The sequence below is a fragment of the Myiozetetes cayanensis genome, unplaced genomic scaffold, assembly GCF_022539395.1.
Source record: "Myiozetetes cayanensis isolate MyiCay16 unplaced genomic scaffold, myiCay2020 scf3, whole genome shotgun sequence".
Lineage (NCBI taxonomy): Eukaryota > Metazoa > Chordata > Aves > Passeriformes > Tyrannidae > Myiozetetes > Myiozetetes cayanensis.
Genome location: NW_026087521.1, coordinates 47,949,739 through 47,966,819, shown reverse-complemented (window position 1 = coordinate 47,966,819; position 17,081 = coordinate 47,949,739). Strand labels below are relative to the sequence as shown.

The 17,081-nt window shown below is 42.7% G+C and overlaps 1 protein-coding gene across 1 annotated transcript; it reads left to right on the top strand.

Annotated features, from left to right (window-relative positions):
* Positions 1 to 397: 397 nt before the first annotated feature.
* STRA8 (stimulated by retinoic acid 8) lies at positions 398 to 15,656 on the top strand. Its single transcript, XM_050325115.1, has 9 exons — positions 398 to 505; positions 928 to 972; positions 2,802 to 2,877; positions 4,325 to 4,409; positions 4,802 to 4,954; positions 8,018 to 8,300; positions 9,527 to 9,603; positions 11,286 to 11,397; positions 14,897 to 15,656. Exons 3-9 carry the CDS (start codon positions 2,871 to 2,873, stop codon positions 14,969 to 14,971), a joined length of 792 nt encoding a protein of 263 aa, XP_050181072.1. The 5' UTR covers positions 398 to 505; positions 928 to 972; positions 2,802 to 2,870; the 3' UTR covers positions 14,972 to 15,656.
* Positions 15,657 to 17,081: the final 1,425 nt, after the last annotated feature.

Genomic DNA, 17,081 nt, shown 5'->3' with positions numbered 1-17,081 from the left:
CCGCGCGGGAAGGACTACAGCTCCCAGCATGCCTTGCTTGCCCGCCCGCCTTTTCCCGCCCGTTCGCTGCCCCGCTTCCCTCCCCGCCAGAGCTCAGAGCCCGCGTTTTTTCCGCCTTCTGATTGGCCGTCGTCAGGCTCCGGCTGCGTCGCGATTGGCCGTTGGCCACGTGTGATGATGTTGCCTGGCGCGCGCGGCGGAGGCGCGGCGGCCGAGGGCGGGTCCGGGCGGGGCGGCCCCCAGGGAGACACCCGGCCCTGCGGCGGCTGCGGGCGCCTCAAGGGCTTCCCCGGCCGGCCTGTCCCCTCCCGGCTGCGGAAGGAACAGCAGGGGCGGGCCTTCTTACCCCTAGGCTGTGCTTGCGGTCGGTAGCGGGGCAGCGGGCATTGCCCTTCCAGTGGAAGGGCGGGAAGGGCTTCCCAGTCGGGTCCCTCAAGCTCTGTCGGGCCGGCGGGGCAGCTGCAACAGGCCTGACTGCGCCTGGATCTGGCCCTCTTGTGCAAGTGTATGTCTGATACCGTTGCCTGCACGAATGTCACAGTTAATTGGGGAAAAAAATCCAGTGTTGTAAAGAAGTCTGTCATTTAGTAACGTCGGTGGGAGTAGAGGAGTCAGTGCTTTGTGAAGCAAAGCCCTGGATATTTGATGGAAATGGGGAAGTGTGCAGGAGGTGGGAGGCTAGCTTCAACTATGTTGCAGTTTATTGTTAGTGGGTTAGGTTTTAGTAAGTACTTAAGAGGCAGGTATCTCTCAGACAAAGAGAACATTTCAAACTCCATGATTTTCTACAGAAAGATGAGCTGGAACACCCTTGTCAATCAGCCACTTTTTTGTTGTTGTTGTTTTGGTCTGAGCAGTATGCAGGCTGTAAAGTTTCTCTTTCTTCACTTAGATATTTATTCAGTATAAATAAATGTTGCATTGCAGCTTTCGACAGAGACAGCTGGAGACTGTAGGAAGACACATGCCAGAGTGAGTCCCAAACCCCTGACACACCTGTAAGAGGTAGAACACCGTATGGCAAAGCAGCACTTGTCACAGGCACACCACCGGGTTCCTCTGGCAAGACTCTTCAGCAGCTTGCGGGGAAGAGTTTTATCCCAGTCAGACAACTGTGCCTCAAAGGTGCGGAGCAGCGGCTACTTCCCTATACATCACTGTAATACATAAGCATGTTCCAACTTATCCAGGTTTAGGTTAAATTTATGAGGATGTCCACTGTATCTTACTGGGTGCTGGTGTGTGTGGAACTTTACTATGTGCATCTTTCCTGGGTCTCTTCAAAGCTGCCAACTCAGCGTAAGCAAGTTGTTCAGTTTGTAGTTTCTGGGTCATGGGTTTATCATGTGCCTTTTCTGCACTGTTCTTACAGGCTTTTTTTGCTGCATTTTTCTAGCTTTGTATTTTCTTTTATAGTGTTTTGGAAACAAACCAAGGGACCTCATGATGAAGTTATCTTGATTTCACAGCATTTTGCTCTGAAATCAGAATAGTGAGTTTAGGGACAAAAGAAGTTAGAGGGGAGGGAGAAATTAATTCAGCCTTATGAAGTGCACTGTGTCTTCAAGGCACTCTGGAAAAATAAGATCAGGAAAAAAACAACCACCAGTACTGTTTCTTGGTCTCTTCTAAACAAAGGAACTATTTAATCAAAACAAAATAGTTTATAAAGATGAAATTTATTCAAAATACTACTGAAAAAAATTGATGTTGCCATGCTGGAGGCAGAGAAATAAACATCAGGAGTCTTTTCTCAACCCTGCCACCAATTCATTTGGTCACATTGTTTACATAGTTTTCCAGTTTGAAAAATGGAGAGGGCAGTGATTGTTTAGGACAGGAATTGTCCTTGTACAGGGCTGTGAATATGCCAAATACTTCTATATGAGGCTTGTGCCTGCTCAGGCCCTTAGCTCTCATGTAGGTTGAGGTAAGAGTTGTTTCCTGGGTTCTGAGCAAGATGCAAGGTAAGCTGAAGTCACTATGGTCTCAGAAGCCAAGACTAAAACTACTACTTCCCTTGCCTAGCCTGAGGGGACTATGTTCACATGCCAGTTCCTAAAATTGCTTTTTCATAGTATCATGTGCCATTTGTGTGATATCTGGAGGCCAAGGAAGTTTAATATCTTGAAAAAGCCTAAATACAGAAGGTCACTTGTAATCTCAGTGTTTAGTGTCTTGCTAAAATATCCGTCATGAAAGCTCTGCAAGGTAGACATCCCATCTAAGGTGATCATGGATGGAGATGTGCATGTTTAAATGCACTGGTCATATGTTTTCAGTTGTGTGTGGTATGAATGATGAAGGAGTGATGTGCAGCACTGAAGTTATTCCAGTTTACATCAGCTGAGAGTAGAACATGGCAAAGGCTTCTCCTAGCAAAATTCTCATGGGAAATCATTAGTAAAATCTTATGCCTTAAGTTGGTTGGCATCCAGCAAGGCTTCACAGCATGGTATTTCTGGACATGCTCCAAAAAGAGAATGATCCAAAAACAACCATTTGCTGATGAAAAAAGATCAGAGTAAAGTAGCAAATGTCTATGAGACTGGGTGTTATGTATATGTATTGCATAATATATGCACAATATTTATGTTCTATGTTGAAGTTTACTGTTATTAATTATTTTCCCTTTTCATAGCATAAGGGTAGCTGGTGAAACAACACAGTTGTTTTCACAGAGACATGGAAATTACTTAAGGTCAAAATGAAGGAAAAGTGAAGAAAACAATCAAGGCATGTTAAAACATGAATCTAGTTAGAGCAGAAAACAATCAGTTCTGTTTTCTTCTTATGTTTAGTATCAGATTTTGCGTAAGGCTAAGACATCTATCCAGAAGTTGGAGCAAACCTTGTGTTCTTTGCTGAAGATGAAAGGTAACTATGCAAGTATTTGCTTGGACAAATTCCCTGGACTTGGTTTTTATGTATTTGTTAAACAGAGACAGACAGGTGCACAGCTGAGCCCATTAAAGCATCACAGCCAGCTGCGGGTTTAGTTGTAGCAATAAGCAAGGGATAGCGAAAAGTCTGTCAACCCACTAAGCACTGCATCTCAGAATTCCCCCTGTAACTCAGCCTGTCCTACCCCCTCCCCAGCCTAGGTGCAGAAAGGAGACAAGTGTTTCCTGCTATCCCATGGCAGCAGGCCTGAGTGCCCTTGGCACGACGCTGCAGATTTGCCCCCAAGGGGTGACGAGCTGCCGTGGGTCCCCAGGCTGGATCCTTAGGCTCCCACTAGGAGCCTTACCGGAGCATGTGTGCTCTTCCCACCCGCAGCAACATGGTGCAGTGCGAGTCACGGCCGTCAGGAGCACCCAGCGGTGTGAGAGCTTAAACTGCAGAACAGCAGGCTCTGGTGTGAGGTAGAAGGACCTCCCAGTGTAAGAAATGGAAGCCTCTGATTAAGAGTTTACTCTGATAGAAATGGCTAAGAGAGATGCTGCAGTTTTGGGGTTTTTCCTCTTGATGGGTCATCTTCATGCCCTGCTCTGTCACAGCCTGTGTCACACAGGTCAGCATGTGCTGTCAGCAGCTGAGGCAGCTCCTGCTGCGGGGCTTCACACCCTCAACAATGAGCCTTCTGTTTACTAGTGCTGGCCACTGCCTCCACTGGCAGCAAGTAGGACTCAGGGCGTATAGGGTAGAGGCTTTGGACCTATTTTTTTTGTCCCTTCAAGTGTCCAAATTCCTGTCAGCTAGAAAAAAAAAAATTGCTATTTAGGCAACTTGCATTTCCAATAATTTGCATCAATTAGAAGTCTCAGTGCTTAGAATGAACTATCTTGTCTGAAACAACATCTTTGGATGACTCGTTAAAGTCAATCATAGGTAGAAAGAATATTTTGACAGAGCAAAATTGAAGGGATCACAAGCGTTGAGGCTGGCCAAGTGAAGCTTGGAGGTAAGCTTCCCCTTGTATTGACTTGCATATATGTAAAATTCATACTGCTTGTGGTAATCACAGCTTGGATGTCAGGGTTTTTTACATGCAATTTGTTCACTATATGGTAATCACAAAATACTGTATTGACTAGTGTGTGCCTGAACTTTGATTTGCCTGTTGTTTTCACCATCAGTTCTGCCAGATCAATGTTAGGAACAAGGCACTGATTCTAAGTTCCTCAGTGTTTGTAACCTCCCAGTGATACTAGTCACACTGTAGGAGAGGCAGAGATTTCTTCTTTCACATCATTTTTGCCTCATTAAAAGCTCTGGCTCATGAAGAACCAGTTATTGAAAATGCTCTGTTTGGTTGGGGCTGAGGGTGAGTGAGAAGCCAAAAGTGCCACTGATGTAACAGTAACCTTTCTGCTGACAACAGAGAGCTACAGTCTGGAGGATGGGAACCCATCCAGCTTGGAGGAAGTCAGGGAGGAATATGTCAAGAGGCAATTCAGCAATCACAGGTAAGGGCTTATACCGGTCAAGAAGAGACGATAATGCTTTGCACTTGCTTCCATCGCAGCATCTCTGAACCCCTTTGTCATTGTTACTGCATTTCCAAGCAGAGGTCTTTCATCATGAGAAAAGGGTGAAGAGATTTCACCTGGACCCCTGTAATCCCCTGCAGTACACAAACATTCTAAGCATGTTGTTGGTCTCATTTCCAGTCAGTGCTTGTGTTTTCTTTCCCTTCTGTATAGCTGACCTCCACCAAGGACTTCTCATTCTCCTGCAAAGCAAAAGAAAGAGGAAAAAGCTGGCTTGAGAAGAATGACCCTGCACTCTGGAGTGACAATGACAGGGGTCCAGTTAAGAAGTTGTTCATGTGGCTTTTTTTCTTTTGTGTTCTTTCCAGCATTATATCAGCCCCAGAAGACATGAGTGAAAGTGACTCTGCCATCTGGTATTTGATTCAAGAATGTGAAAAACAAACACTGGAAGAAGATGGGAAGCCAGAATTGATCCAGTTTTCAGACACTTCTTCCTCGGACCTGGTGGAATTTGAGCGGTAGGTACAGCCCACATTGCCTTCAGTTTTTTAACTTGTTTACGTTAACACTGTGCATCACGTCGCTGCTGTTCATGCAGCCCTGCTGGAGCCTAAATCTGCCTTGCGAAACCTTGTGCCAGCAACTTTGGCCCTACTGGTGATGGAGCTGATCACTTCCCAAGTCCCTTGCCTGCTACTTGTATGTGAATGGACTCTCAGCATCATAGCAGCCCCCAGTTTTTCAGACCCTGGTAAATCCCTGAGTATTTTTCACCCCTTCTCAAGAAAAAGAAAAAGAAAATTTCTTTTAAATGTTTCAGTCCATGTGTGGCCATGCTTTACCACTGTCCATATGACTTTCAGAGTAAGATAGAACATACTTGCTAACAGTAGTGGTTTAACAGGCAAGCTCAGGTGAAATAGGAAGTTATTAATCCAGGAAGATTTATGCAGGTGTGTGTCCCTGTGTGTTTGTGGTATCAGTACCCTCATAAAGTTGTATCCCTTCAATGGGGCTAAATTTTAAGAATGTAAGAATTGCTGCTCCAGATGAAATTGTCAAAAGTCTAGCTGTGTATGTTCTAGGGAGGCGCAGGAACCAGAGGCAGAGCATACTTTCCTCCACAGTGATCCTCATCCTGCCTCTAATAGCATTGTTATGAGAAGCGTGAACACGGTTGCCCCTTCCCGAAATAGACCCTTAGCTCCTTGTAGCTTGGAATACTTTTTTAGTGGAATCAGAGCAGGCTAAGGCTGCATTCAACCAAGGAAGCTCTTGTTGTTCTCAGCCTGTAGGCTGCAGAATAGTGGTGGTCTGGAAGATATCAGAAACCATTCCTCAGAATGTCTGCACTACGAGGGAGGAGGGGAACCTAAACTCTTGCACGTGTGTTACTTATAACTATTGGGTGTGAGTCCATAACCCCCTCTAGGATCAGCTCCCAAGTGCCTGATGCAGGACCTAAAAATCAAAGACCACTGTCAATCATGTCAGTGGTCCATTATTTTAGCCAGAGGTTGTTGTAATGGGTTTTTTCAAAGTTATTAATATCTTAAAACTGAGTATGTTATAACACCACGTTCTTCGCCTTGCTGTCAGACAGCACTAGGAGGTTTTATCCTGCTTTTCCAACAGGATAAATGATTAATTGATTGTAAAGATGCGAGAAATAGATGAATGTGTAATCTATCCTGTACCATCAAGCAGTCAATTTCGCCCTAACCATTCCAGAATTAAGAATATGCAGTGCAGAAGAATCCACAGCTGACATCCTCTTCCACAGCATCACCCACCATAAACAAAAACTTGCACAGTTCCTTTTCTTTTGCTTCGAACTGCTGCTTATTTTTAAAGATCCCTTGGATGTTTTTCATCAAATGTAGCCTGCAGCTGTGCCAGCAGATGGCACCAGCCTCCCACTATGGCTCCTTTTTTTGCTCCTGAGAGAATCGGAGATGCCCGTAGTAAGATATCGTTTACAAGACCTTGAAATGTGCTGAATCAAGATTTTCAGGGTTAGAAAGCTCTGCTTCATCAAAGACAGCACGACAGAGACGTAAACCTGACTTTCCTATTCTTCACTGACAAGGTTGACCAGGGCCTGTACTGTGTGAACTCTGGCTCTTACCTCGTAGTCTTAGGGCAGATTGCATTTGCTAATTCTTGTCAAAAAATGATCTTTTATAACAGGCATAAAACAACAGGGACTCCTCAGCAAAGCAAATGGCAGCCTTTGGTGATTGTTTGATCACATTATTTGGGCAGCATCAGAAATGCTTTGAGCTTCAACAGGCTGAGTTTTTTCCCCGTGCCCACCAGCAGGAGCTACATTGGTAGGACTGCACGGTACTCTGTCCTGTGCAAAATGTGGTTGTCTCCTTCCATTTGGAAAGGAAATAGTTGAGTTGTGCTTCAAGCTTAATTTCTTTAGCAGAGCGGTCTAATGGTGATTCATATTCTTCTGCTTGAGAAACTCCAGATCCTTTGTTTGGAGCTGGACATCCAGAAACCTTAGCGAGTGAAATACCTTGCATGAGAACGCTTATTCCCCTTCCAGTATTTTGTCTCCAACAATGGTGGAAAATATTCAAGAGTATGAAAACTGGAGTTTAAACATGTTTATGGGTGTATACAAAATTATCTTGTCAATATTGGTTTGCTGGAACAAATATTTAAAAACAGTAAAGAAAAGACTGAACTCTTTTGAGTTAATTTGCCATGCAATACTGTTCAGTTAATCAGGAGATGTGCTCATTTGGGACACCTTCCAATGAATCATTTTGAGCCCAAATGTAGTAAAAATGACTGCTGTTTATAGAACTCTTGGTTTGTACTCCTTTGATTTTGTTATTTTCATTTGAGAAGCTCTAAGCATTTGATTAATGTAAAATAACCTTCAGTGTTGCTTTCTGAAGTAGACATTATTATCCTTGGTTCACTGTGCCACAAGCAGGCTTGTTCTGAGATTTAGTGACTGGGCTGAAATTATGACACTTGTGTTCCATCACCAATTTCGCTACAGACTGCTTAGAAATCAGTCTTAGGGATGCATTTCCTCAGATGTAAAACACAGGAAATTTAGCTCTCATGCCTGAGTCAGAGCATCCAAACCAGGGGTAGTCTCCTTCTGTCTGCATGTATAATTACCTAATACATCAGGATATGACCTCAGACAGGGCTTTAAAGTGTAGCACAATGCCAGTAAATGTCTAAAAAGTGACTTACAGTGCAAAAGGCTCAGGTTACAAAGGCAAGTAGCTGAAAATTGATTAAACTCCAGAATGAGGTCTGCCTGTGCAACAAGTACAACCTGCAGTGCCTGGAGCTTTTGCTGTGAGGCAGTCCTGCTGAGGCTGAGGCTGAAGCCTGCTTTCTGCAGATGAAATCTTGGCAGAACAGAGTTGCTAAAATCTTCAAAGAGTGTTGGACAATCTTCAATAATTGTATGAAGTCTTAGGGGGGGAGTCAGTGAAGCAGTTATGAATCAGAGCTACTCCTACTACCCAGTCTCTTGCTGATTTTCAGTAGATGGCTGCGTCATAGCCTGCTCTTAAGAGATGCTCCCTTTCCTTTCATTCCAGATACCTGTATTTTTATAAGCATACAATGGACCTGCTGATAGAGCATGGAATTGTTTGCACTGGAGAGGTGCCTCTTCCTGAGGTCTCCACAGCTATTTCCCATTTCTGGCAAGAGCTTTCTGAAGAAAGCAGGGACAGCATCTTGCAGTACTGTAGTCAGAGAGATTTCCTCGTGGATCCCAAGGCTTCTGGCCAAGAGCCTGCATGCACTGAAGGTAGTGTGAGGGACAGCGGAGGTAACAGTGAGGAAGCCAGTGGTTCCTTAGTCTCCACACCAGAGGAAGTAAGTGCTCAGTAACATACACAGTCTGCCTCTGAAGCTCCAAGCCTTCCAATGCTAATTGGCTCTGTTTTCAATTAAAAGCTGCATACAGTAGTTGTGACTAAGCTTTCTCAAGACCACCTGAATGCGTAAGTGGAGACAATAAGCAGCCTTTGAGTAAATGTCTGCACCAAATTTTCTCTTGATAAGATACATAGCAAGCTACAGGAGTGTAGTGGTAGTCATCCTGTGCTGAGTAACAGTTAAATTTACTCATAACTTGCTCCAGGGGCAGGGAGCAAGAACAAGAGTTCCTGTGCTCTGCAAACCCTCTGAGAAACACAGAAGATCCAAACTCAGAAGGAATACACAGTTTGCCAAGGCCTGCTGTGTTTTGGCTTGGGTGGGTTTTTTTCATCAAAGCACTTGGTAGCAGAGAGACCAGTTCAAGTGGTACAGGGCCAATGACTACCTGTACCATGCACCTCTGCAGAGCTAAGAAGTCAGTGATTGAGTAGACCATGGCATTTGTTAAAAAGGGATTGATGAGAGTGATTAAATAACAGCTAATTCTTTAGAAATGGTTCCTGGAGCACTGATTGCTGAAGTAACTAGCTGCTCAAAGAGATATGTGTCATTTTATTAGCTGCAACAGAGGGACAGGTGTCCACCTTTAGCATATAAGGAAATTGCATTGATAAGTTCTTTTTGAGTCACAGGACACAACTCATATTGCTCATTGCCTTAGGAAATGTCATGGGGATGTTGCACGTACAGCACTTTCTGGCACAGAAAATGTGTGAACTGCGTTATGGTAGAGTGAACTAATGAGCTGGTTGGTCTGTCACAGAGGGCATCTAAACTCCTTTGTAAAGTGGGATCGGATTTGGGGAGACCAGCTGGTACAGCTGAGATCTCCAGCCATAAGAAGCAGTCCACAATCAAGTCTCAAAAGCACTGATACAATTTATGGGTTTTACTGATTTTTTGGGAGATGTAATATTAAGTCTAATTCCAAGAGGTTGAAGCACAGGCTTAAGGGAATGGACCTTAACCTTGTGTTCTTAGTCATGAAATACAATTATTCTTTATTATTCCTGTCTCCACAAAACCTCTAGCTGTAAACATACCTGTTAAATGTAAAGAAAGAATATCATTTTTTTAAGACTTTATTATTAAAAATTATGCCCTAGGTAAAAGTTTTAGGTGTCTGGATATGTTGACATCTGAAGTGATTTCTCTGCTAGGTAATGTTTGAAGATGCATTTGATGTTGCTGCTGGTTTCCTTGACAGAAGCAAGACTCAAGGAATATCTAGCCAGAGGTAAATTACAAAGTCACCCCTTTTGGTGGACACAGTAAGTTAATAGCCTACTGTCAATACTCCACAGCAAGTATTCTGCGAAGTGAGACAATAGTCTAGCTCTCTTTTTTGTGCCTAATTTTTAGTAAATGGTTAGAATAGCAGCCTCCAGCAACTGTGCTCACAATAATACTTCCTTTTAAGGTGCAGAAGCGAAATGACTAATGGTCATTTACAGCAGAATCAGTAAGAATCACTTACGAAGAGGAGCCGGTCACTTCAGGATAGCTGAGGCCCTTCTGATTTTCTTCACCACTCTGCATAGCTTTCTGGTTTTCCAAGTTACAGTACTTTGCAATGTTTTCCTTTTCTCTGTCTCACTTACCAGATCTGTGAGGACCATGAGGCATTCCCTGCGTAAATAAGCTAATCATAGACTGTACTCTTATTTAATGAGACAATAATGATAATTTTTTAAAATTTTCTCTCTTATCTTTTTCAAGTACCCTAATTTAGTCACAAGGAGGCGATCAGGTTATAGTGTGGTTGACCTGAACAGTAACACCAAAGAAACACAGGGCCTACTAAATAATAACATCTCTTTCCTCTTCAGGTCAGATGAGTTACCTTGAAGAGAACATGTCAGATACAAAGCTGGCACTGACTTTGATTTTTCGCAGTAGACTAAAGAAACAAAACAGTTGCTTTTCTCAAGAGGAAGATCATATTATGACTCATCTTTTATGTATTCTTCCTACTTAAGTCTTTGTTAGGATTGTTTCTCTTTGCAAATAATGTTTTTAATCTGTGGAGGGTTTAATCCCGTTTTCTACTTATATTTCTGCATTTAGAGTGCTCTTTAGTGTGAATCTCTTTCTTTCACCACCATTCCAGATTGCACTTCCAGAGGAGAATGAATTAAAACACGGTTGTTTTGGCTGTTGGTCAGAATATGCATGAATAGATAAAAAAGCTTAACAAACATTTGTCTATTAAAAAACATTTATTAGGTCATAGTTGCTGTCTGCATTTAAAATAAGATTAAATATTCCTTAATACTGCAGTGTGTTGCCGTCATCTTTACAGTCTGTTTTAGGTCCCGAATCAGATTAGTATTTCAATAGTCAACATTTATCCTGTTCTCTTCCCTGCCTATTGTTCTGTGCCTTATAATTCTGGACAGAGGTGTGATGGCAGAACTTTGTAAAATCCCAGGAAGAATACAGAGGTAAGGTACAGAATGAATAGCTTAGCTTTTTGCCACAGTTACCTGAGTACAAACCTACATGTCATCTCATCACCACAGGTTACTTCACTCACTCAAAAACTTCACAAAAGAAGTTCTTCTGAACAACCCTACAAAATATACTACCAAATAACCCTAGTTGCTCTCTGTTTTATTGGATATATGTGTTCCCCCAAGACAATGTTTCTAAAGCTGTCACGTATCAGTGGATCTATTTGTTGTGACACAGGTTTCTTGAATTGCTGTTCTCTGTTCTTGCGTATTGTCCTTGCACTTGTTAGACAGTATCTCAAGAATACATCCACCACCACTCCTCTCTGCCTTGCTTGGCTATTGTCTTTAACATCAGAATCATCTTGAAAACAATTTGAATCTTTTTTTTTTTTTCATTTATAAGTAAAATGTGGAGGAGAGAAGGGAACAGGAAATTAAATATAGTATCTGGTTCCATTTTCAGTTCAGCAATTGCAAGCTGCAATTCTGAAAATCCAGAGGATCACCACAGACTTTATCTGCTGGTCACTGACTTCCTAAAACGCCTCTTCTTCACTAATACACAGTTCTTCCAGGTAAGCCTTGCCAAGGGATTCCTTATAGAAGGAACAATGTATTTCTATCATTGTCAGAAAGGGATTTCTGTATTCTATGCTTCTGTTTATATTGTCCAGAATGATTCCAAATAAGAACTTAGGGTTCATCCCTTCAGATGTGTCAGTAGGATTACCTTTGTAAGAAGCAAAGTGTGAGAGGTTATTATTGCTTTGAATATTACTCAAAATGGCAGATGACATGAGGAATTTTAAATTTTTTTATATCACTGTTTGCATGAAAGTTCCACGTGGAAAAGCTTGGGTGATCTCCTCTGAGCGGGCAAAGCTCACTTCGCAGTTCTCCATTAACCCCCAGCTGCCTCATTCTGAGCTCAGTACGACCCACTTTCTGCTTGTCTGGGTGCCAGGTTCCCTACCCTGAGACCTCTACTGACAGGCCTTAGGAGCAGGATATTTATGTTCTTGAAAGAGCTGATAAGCAGTTCCTGAGCTGCCTCCTGACCTCAGCCTACTGTTGCAGGTTTGCTGAGCCAACAAGTCCTTGTGTTGCAGTGTTCTTCCTCCCCTTCTTATCTTCCTGCCAAGGAGGTGGCTCAGAGCTTGCGCGTGGGTGAAGAACCAAAAGATATCCCTCAGCCAGAGCATGCTTGTTTTGGTTCAGAGTCAACTGTACCTCCACAGTAGCCATTGGCTTTCTAGTTTCTATTGCCTAGCTCCCACCAGTCTCTGGTACTTGAACAGATGCTCCTTTGAAGGAATATAGAGGGTTTGTGATGAGGGATAGTTGTAACAGAAAACAAAGCAAAAAATTGTGTTGCACCACTATCTGAATCTATAGTAACTGCTGAGTGCCATTTGGTTCTTCCATCTCAGGGAAACAGTAGCACTAGAGGAGGTACAGAGAATGCCAGCAGGTACAGCAAAGACATTGAACAGGAACTTTAGAGTAGGACTTTTCTACAAAAAAAAGACTGAGGGGTACTGCAAGACAATTTTGTTCCTGCGTGGTGTGGATTTGGTACACAGAATGATTATTCATTGTGTCTAACACCAGAAGAACTAGAAAGCACACAATAAAATGAACAATCAAAATGTTAAAACACTTGCATTTACAAATTACCAGATTTAATTCCAGGGGCAATTGCTAAATCTGAAGGTCCAAATACAATTTCCATCTCAGGAGGTCCTCACAGCAGCTTGCTGTAATGTAGGAGCATATATTGTGAAACAGAGCATGCTGCCTGTGCAGTCCTTCTAGATCGAGTCCTGTCTAGACTTCCACTCCTGGCCATTGTCAGAAACCAGGCACTGATCTATGCAGGCTTTTGGTCTGTGAATTTCTGTTTTCTGCATAAAGGCAGAGCTCTTCTTGTGTTTATGTAAATGACCGTGGACTGAGCAGGCCTAGAAAAGAAAGAAAAGCTTTAGGCAAGACGTGGTATTTTCCAGTTTTAAATTTCTTTTGTGAGTGTCATGCCTGGCATGGTCTCATTTTGTCCTTCTGCTTGGTGCTGTATCATTGAGCACAAGTCCATCTCACAGCTCCCAGATGAGGTGGTATGGGAAGGAGTAGTGCTTCTTTCAAGGATTGAAGAGGCACATTTAAAGTAAGACTAGGAGAATGGGAGCAATGGGAAGACAGGCAGCAGAAGAATCCAAAGTACTAAAAATTGCCAGTTGACTGTACTCTCTGGATCCGAAAGGAAATAAAAGGTTGCACACACTTCTGTGAGGAACTTTTAGTTGTCTGGGATAAGACAAGAAAAAAGGGAGTTTGAGCAGAAATCACCAAGGCTAGATAATGTGAAGGTCACAATCTGTTTTGATTTAGACTGCAGTACAGCATATCTAGACAGTGCTGCCAAGAGGGAAAAAAAAATTGACTGACAAGATATTTTTTGTTTTGAGAGCAGAAATTTGGATCCATCTCAAAGCAAACAGATTGAGACAGTTATGAAAGTGGTTGCAGAGCAGGGATAGAAGATGTTCCAGCTAGCTTGAAACACATCAACTCAGGCAGCAGCAGAGAGATCAGTATAGGCTACTCACCTTGCCCCAGAATTTGGGCTGCTCAGAGCATCAGAGACTCCTGGACTTAACAGGGAAAGGAACCCGTCCTGCTTACCTTATGGGTATGACTGAACCCCTGCAGACCATTCCCCTTCCCTTGATAAGGTATCTGTGCTGGCACTATGCTAGCCCCAGCAGTTTGGACCGTGCTGGGATCTCACGGTTAACGTAATGTCCCACTACACTGTGCACACACCTGGTAGAAGATACAGAGGTGAGTAGCAGGTACAGTAAGTACTAAGGTAAGGCATGTGATGTGCACCCAGCTGAAATACAAAAGGCAACCTATGGTCTCCTTTCCTTTCTTCTGCAGAGCTGATGAGGTGATGGGTTTTATTGCTGGTCATTCATTCCAGTGCTGTTATGCCATTTCTAGTAAACTTTACAGGTACAAAGTACTGCTGTTGGATTGTGTATGGTCACTGTTTCACAGTCACAGAGCTACTGAGCACAGCTCCTCTTGAGCTGCTGCTCTGGCTCTCCAGGCTGCCGAGGGCATGAACCCCACTGGTATAAAAAACTTCAGAAGGACTCACACAAGATAAGGGAGGCAATAATTTGGACAAGGAAAGGGAGAGCTCTTAAAAGGGCAGTGATGCAAAAATAAGAACAGGAACACGCATCCATGGTACATGATAGAGAAATATTTCTGAACATGAGATTAGTTAAGCAATCTTGTCATTTTTCAAGAGCTGTTGTCTTAAGGTCATATCATAAGAGAAGCTTAGCAGCAAAGGCAGTAAAGAATTAATTTAAACTGAGGTCCAAAGGTTTTGCCTAAATGAAAGTCAGTGGGTTTTTTTCTAATAGTTCTGAGCACCTTTGTGTCTTCAAAGGAACACTGTCTTTTAAAATTATGGATTTTAGATGAGTCACTGACAAGCAAGTGGGATTTAGTGCTCCTTAAGCTATACATTTTTAAACAGCACCTATTTTTAAAAGCAGTCTTTCCCTAAAGAGTCTTGCATCAATACAGAAGGTGGACTAGAGGGACTGCAGGCATGAACACTTTCATCTTCCAGACTTTGATTTCTCAAGAGCTGCTTATTCTCTGTAAGCTGGTGAAAGAGAAGACCACTTCCTTCTGTTGCTAAAAGTGGAGCAAAGGCTGAAGTAGGTAGAAGTTAAGGCCTCAAGGAAGCTCTCATATCTTCAGAGCCTGTTATGCGACACACTTGCTACCACAGTCAGTAACAGCTGTCTAAATTATGTAAACAGACACAGAGCAGAGCCTGGTGATTTTAGAAGGAAGTTGGTTGAAAATCTGAGCCATTCTTCATCAGGCATCTCAGGCACTTGACAAGTGCTGGTTGCTGATTCAGAGAGGAGGGAGGGCTCATGGTTCAGTAGCTGACATATCAGTTCTTGACCAAACCACTGTATATTTGAAACACAATCGACTCCACTGGTTTTTAATCCTGCTTGACTTGGGGGGGGGGGCTTTCAGGAAGAAGATCTTCCATACGATTATGAGACTGTGATGCTGAGGTGCACTGAGACCTTCGATGATGAAGATTTCTAAACAGTATCTTTCTTTGGTAAAGTTTTGCCAAGCAGTGCCAGGTACACCAGGCACGTGAAGAGGCTTCACCTCTTTCAGTGAAGCACCTCTCAGAGCAGTGTATGGAGACACTGTGTTGAAGTGGTTTGTTACCATTGACTTCTCCTTCCCTCATTAGTACTTCTTGATGTATCAGTTGAGTAATTTATACTTTTTAAAAGTCTTAAAGGTTTTAGCTATTTATTATATCTTAATAAATGCTTTTATCCATCGCTATTTAATGTTAAACATCACCTCACAAATAAACTGAGGCATGTACAGTTAAGTGGCCTTGCCTAGCATAACCTGTGGAAGAGCAGCAGAGAGGCCACATCAGTGGCAGCCTGCACACTACCATAGGATGCAGGTCTCAAACTGCAACCTGTAAAAATCACCACCCTGACAGTGATTACTTTTCTGGTGCAGTTTTTTCAGCTTGGGCTGACAAGGAAAGATGGATTTCCTCACAAAGAGTGGGATGAGGCTCTTCTGTCTCTTTATGAGGACAGCAGCAGTGGGCACCCAGTCCCAAAAAGTGCAGGCACAATAACACACTTTGGATTATTTACTTTTGCAAAGTGTGTAAAGCTGAGTGATCAGCCCTGTGCTCTTCTTCCATATTTAATTCTTTGATGAATAGTGCTGCTCAAATAGTGTCTTAGAATTAAAAGTGCTGTGAAAATGAATAAAATCCTTCACGTCTCAGAACTATCATTAAAGGCTATTCTGCAGACTTGAACAAATTGTGTTCTGATAGTGGTTATGTTGGTCATGCTAACAGCCATCACAAAGGATACAAGTTTTATTTTAAAACCCAAACTAAAGCTGGCATGCCTAGGTATCCATTGGTCTTTGGCAGCCTGGTTTTACACTGAACCCAAGAGGGCTGGGCTGTTGCCCAGCATTGCCTTGGTGCATAAAAGCATGATACATTCAGGCAGACACAAGTGGAGCCTAGGACTGAAGTACAAGGAAGAATAAGGGCTACAGAGCCCCTTCTGCCCCTGCAGCTGAGGCTGTGATAGCACTCCATGGTGGATGTTTGCCAGGCTGCTGTCTTTTAAATTGGGGGTGGAGGGGTCCTGTTTGGGTTTAAGAGCCCTTCCGATTTCTCCGGGGTACAGCCTTGCCATTTCCTGGCCTTTCTAGTGTGTTTCATTTGTACATACTATCATTGCTTTGAGGCTATAAACAGTGATGGCTTCCCCTCCTCTCCCTCTCATTCTAAAATACCAACTACATGCATTCCCTGGGCAGCCTGGGTTTTGGGACATGTGCTGGCTGAAATGTATGTACAGACTTTGCATGGGATCCAAGGTCAAATTATTCTTTCCTTTAGCTAATACAAGAGACAGATATATTTATATATATACACACCTAAGTGTTTACATTTATATATATATATATATATATATATACACATAAGTGTTTACATTAAGTGTTCTGCCTCTTTTCTTCTCTTTATGTAGCTCTGGGGGGACACTTTAGTTTTTCTCAGTATCGAGGTTGCTTTTTCTAAAAGCTTTCAACTGCAGAAATCATACAGATTTTTCTCCTAGAATCATAAAGGTTGGAAAAGACCTCCAAGATCATCAAGTTCAGCCTTTGAGTGAACACCACCATGGCCACTTGAACATATCACAAAATGCCACGTCTGCTCATTTTTTTAACACTTATTTGCCACACAACATTCGATCAGGTTTGTTACATTAATGATTCTTTCACCGTGTCCGTCTTAATTACTGCGTCAGCTGAGGTCAAACTTGGCAATACTGGCACATGCTGAGTAGATAAAGTTCAAGGGTTAACCACCTTTTCTTATGCTCCCTTTATCACCACCCTTTTGAAGGCCAGTCCAGGACAGAAGTTAAACAGTGGAATATTTCATTTTCAAATTATTTTCAGCCTGCCACCTACAAGAGGAGACAGTTTTAAATGGACACCATACACTATTGTAAATGCATTCCCTTAACCATCAGACATGAGAGCTTCCAGTGCTTCACCGGGAGAATTTTAGGTTAAGACTGGCCTGAACATTCATGCACAACAATAGGTGTGTTGAGTTAATGTGAAAACAATAACTCCCTAAAAT

Excerpts from the sequence above, each read along its gene's own strand:
- STRA8 (XM_050325115.1), top strand. Across the intron at positions 4,955-8,017 it reads GACCTGGTGGAATTTGAGCG|ATACCTGTATTTTTATAAGC; the intron begins GTAGGTACAGCC and ends CTTTCATTCCAG. Across the intron at positions 11,398-14,896 it reads CTAATACACAGTTCTTCCAG|GAAGAAGATCTTCCATACGA; the intron begins GTAAGCCTTGCC and ends GGGGGCTTTCAG.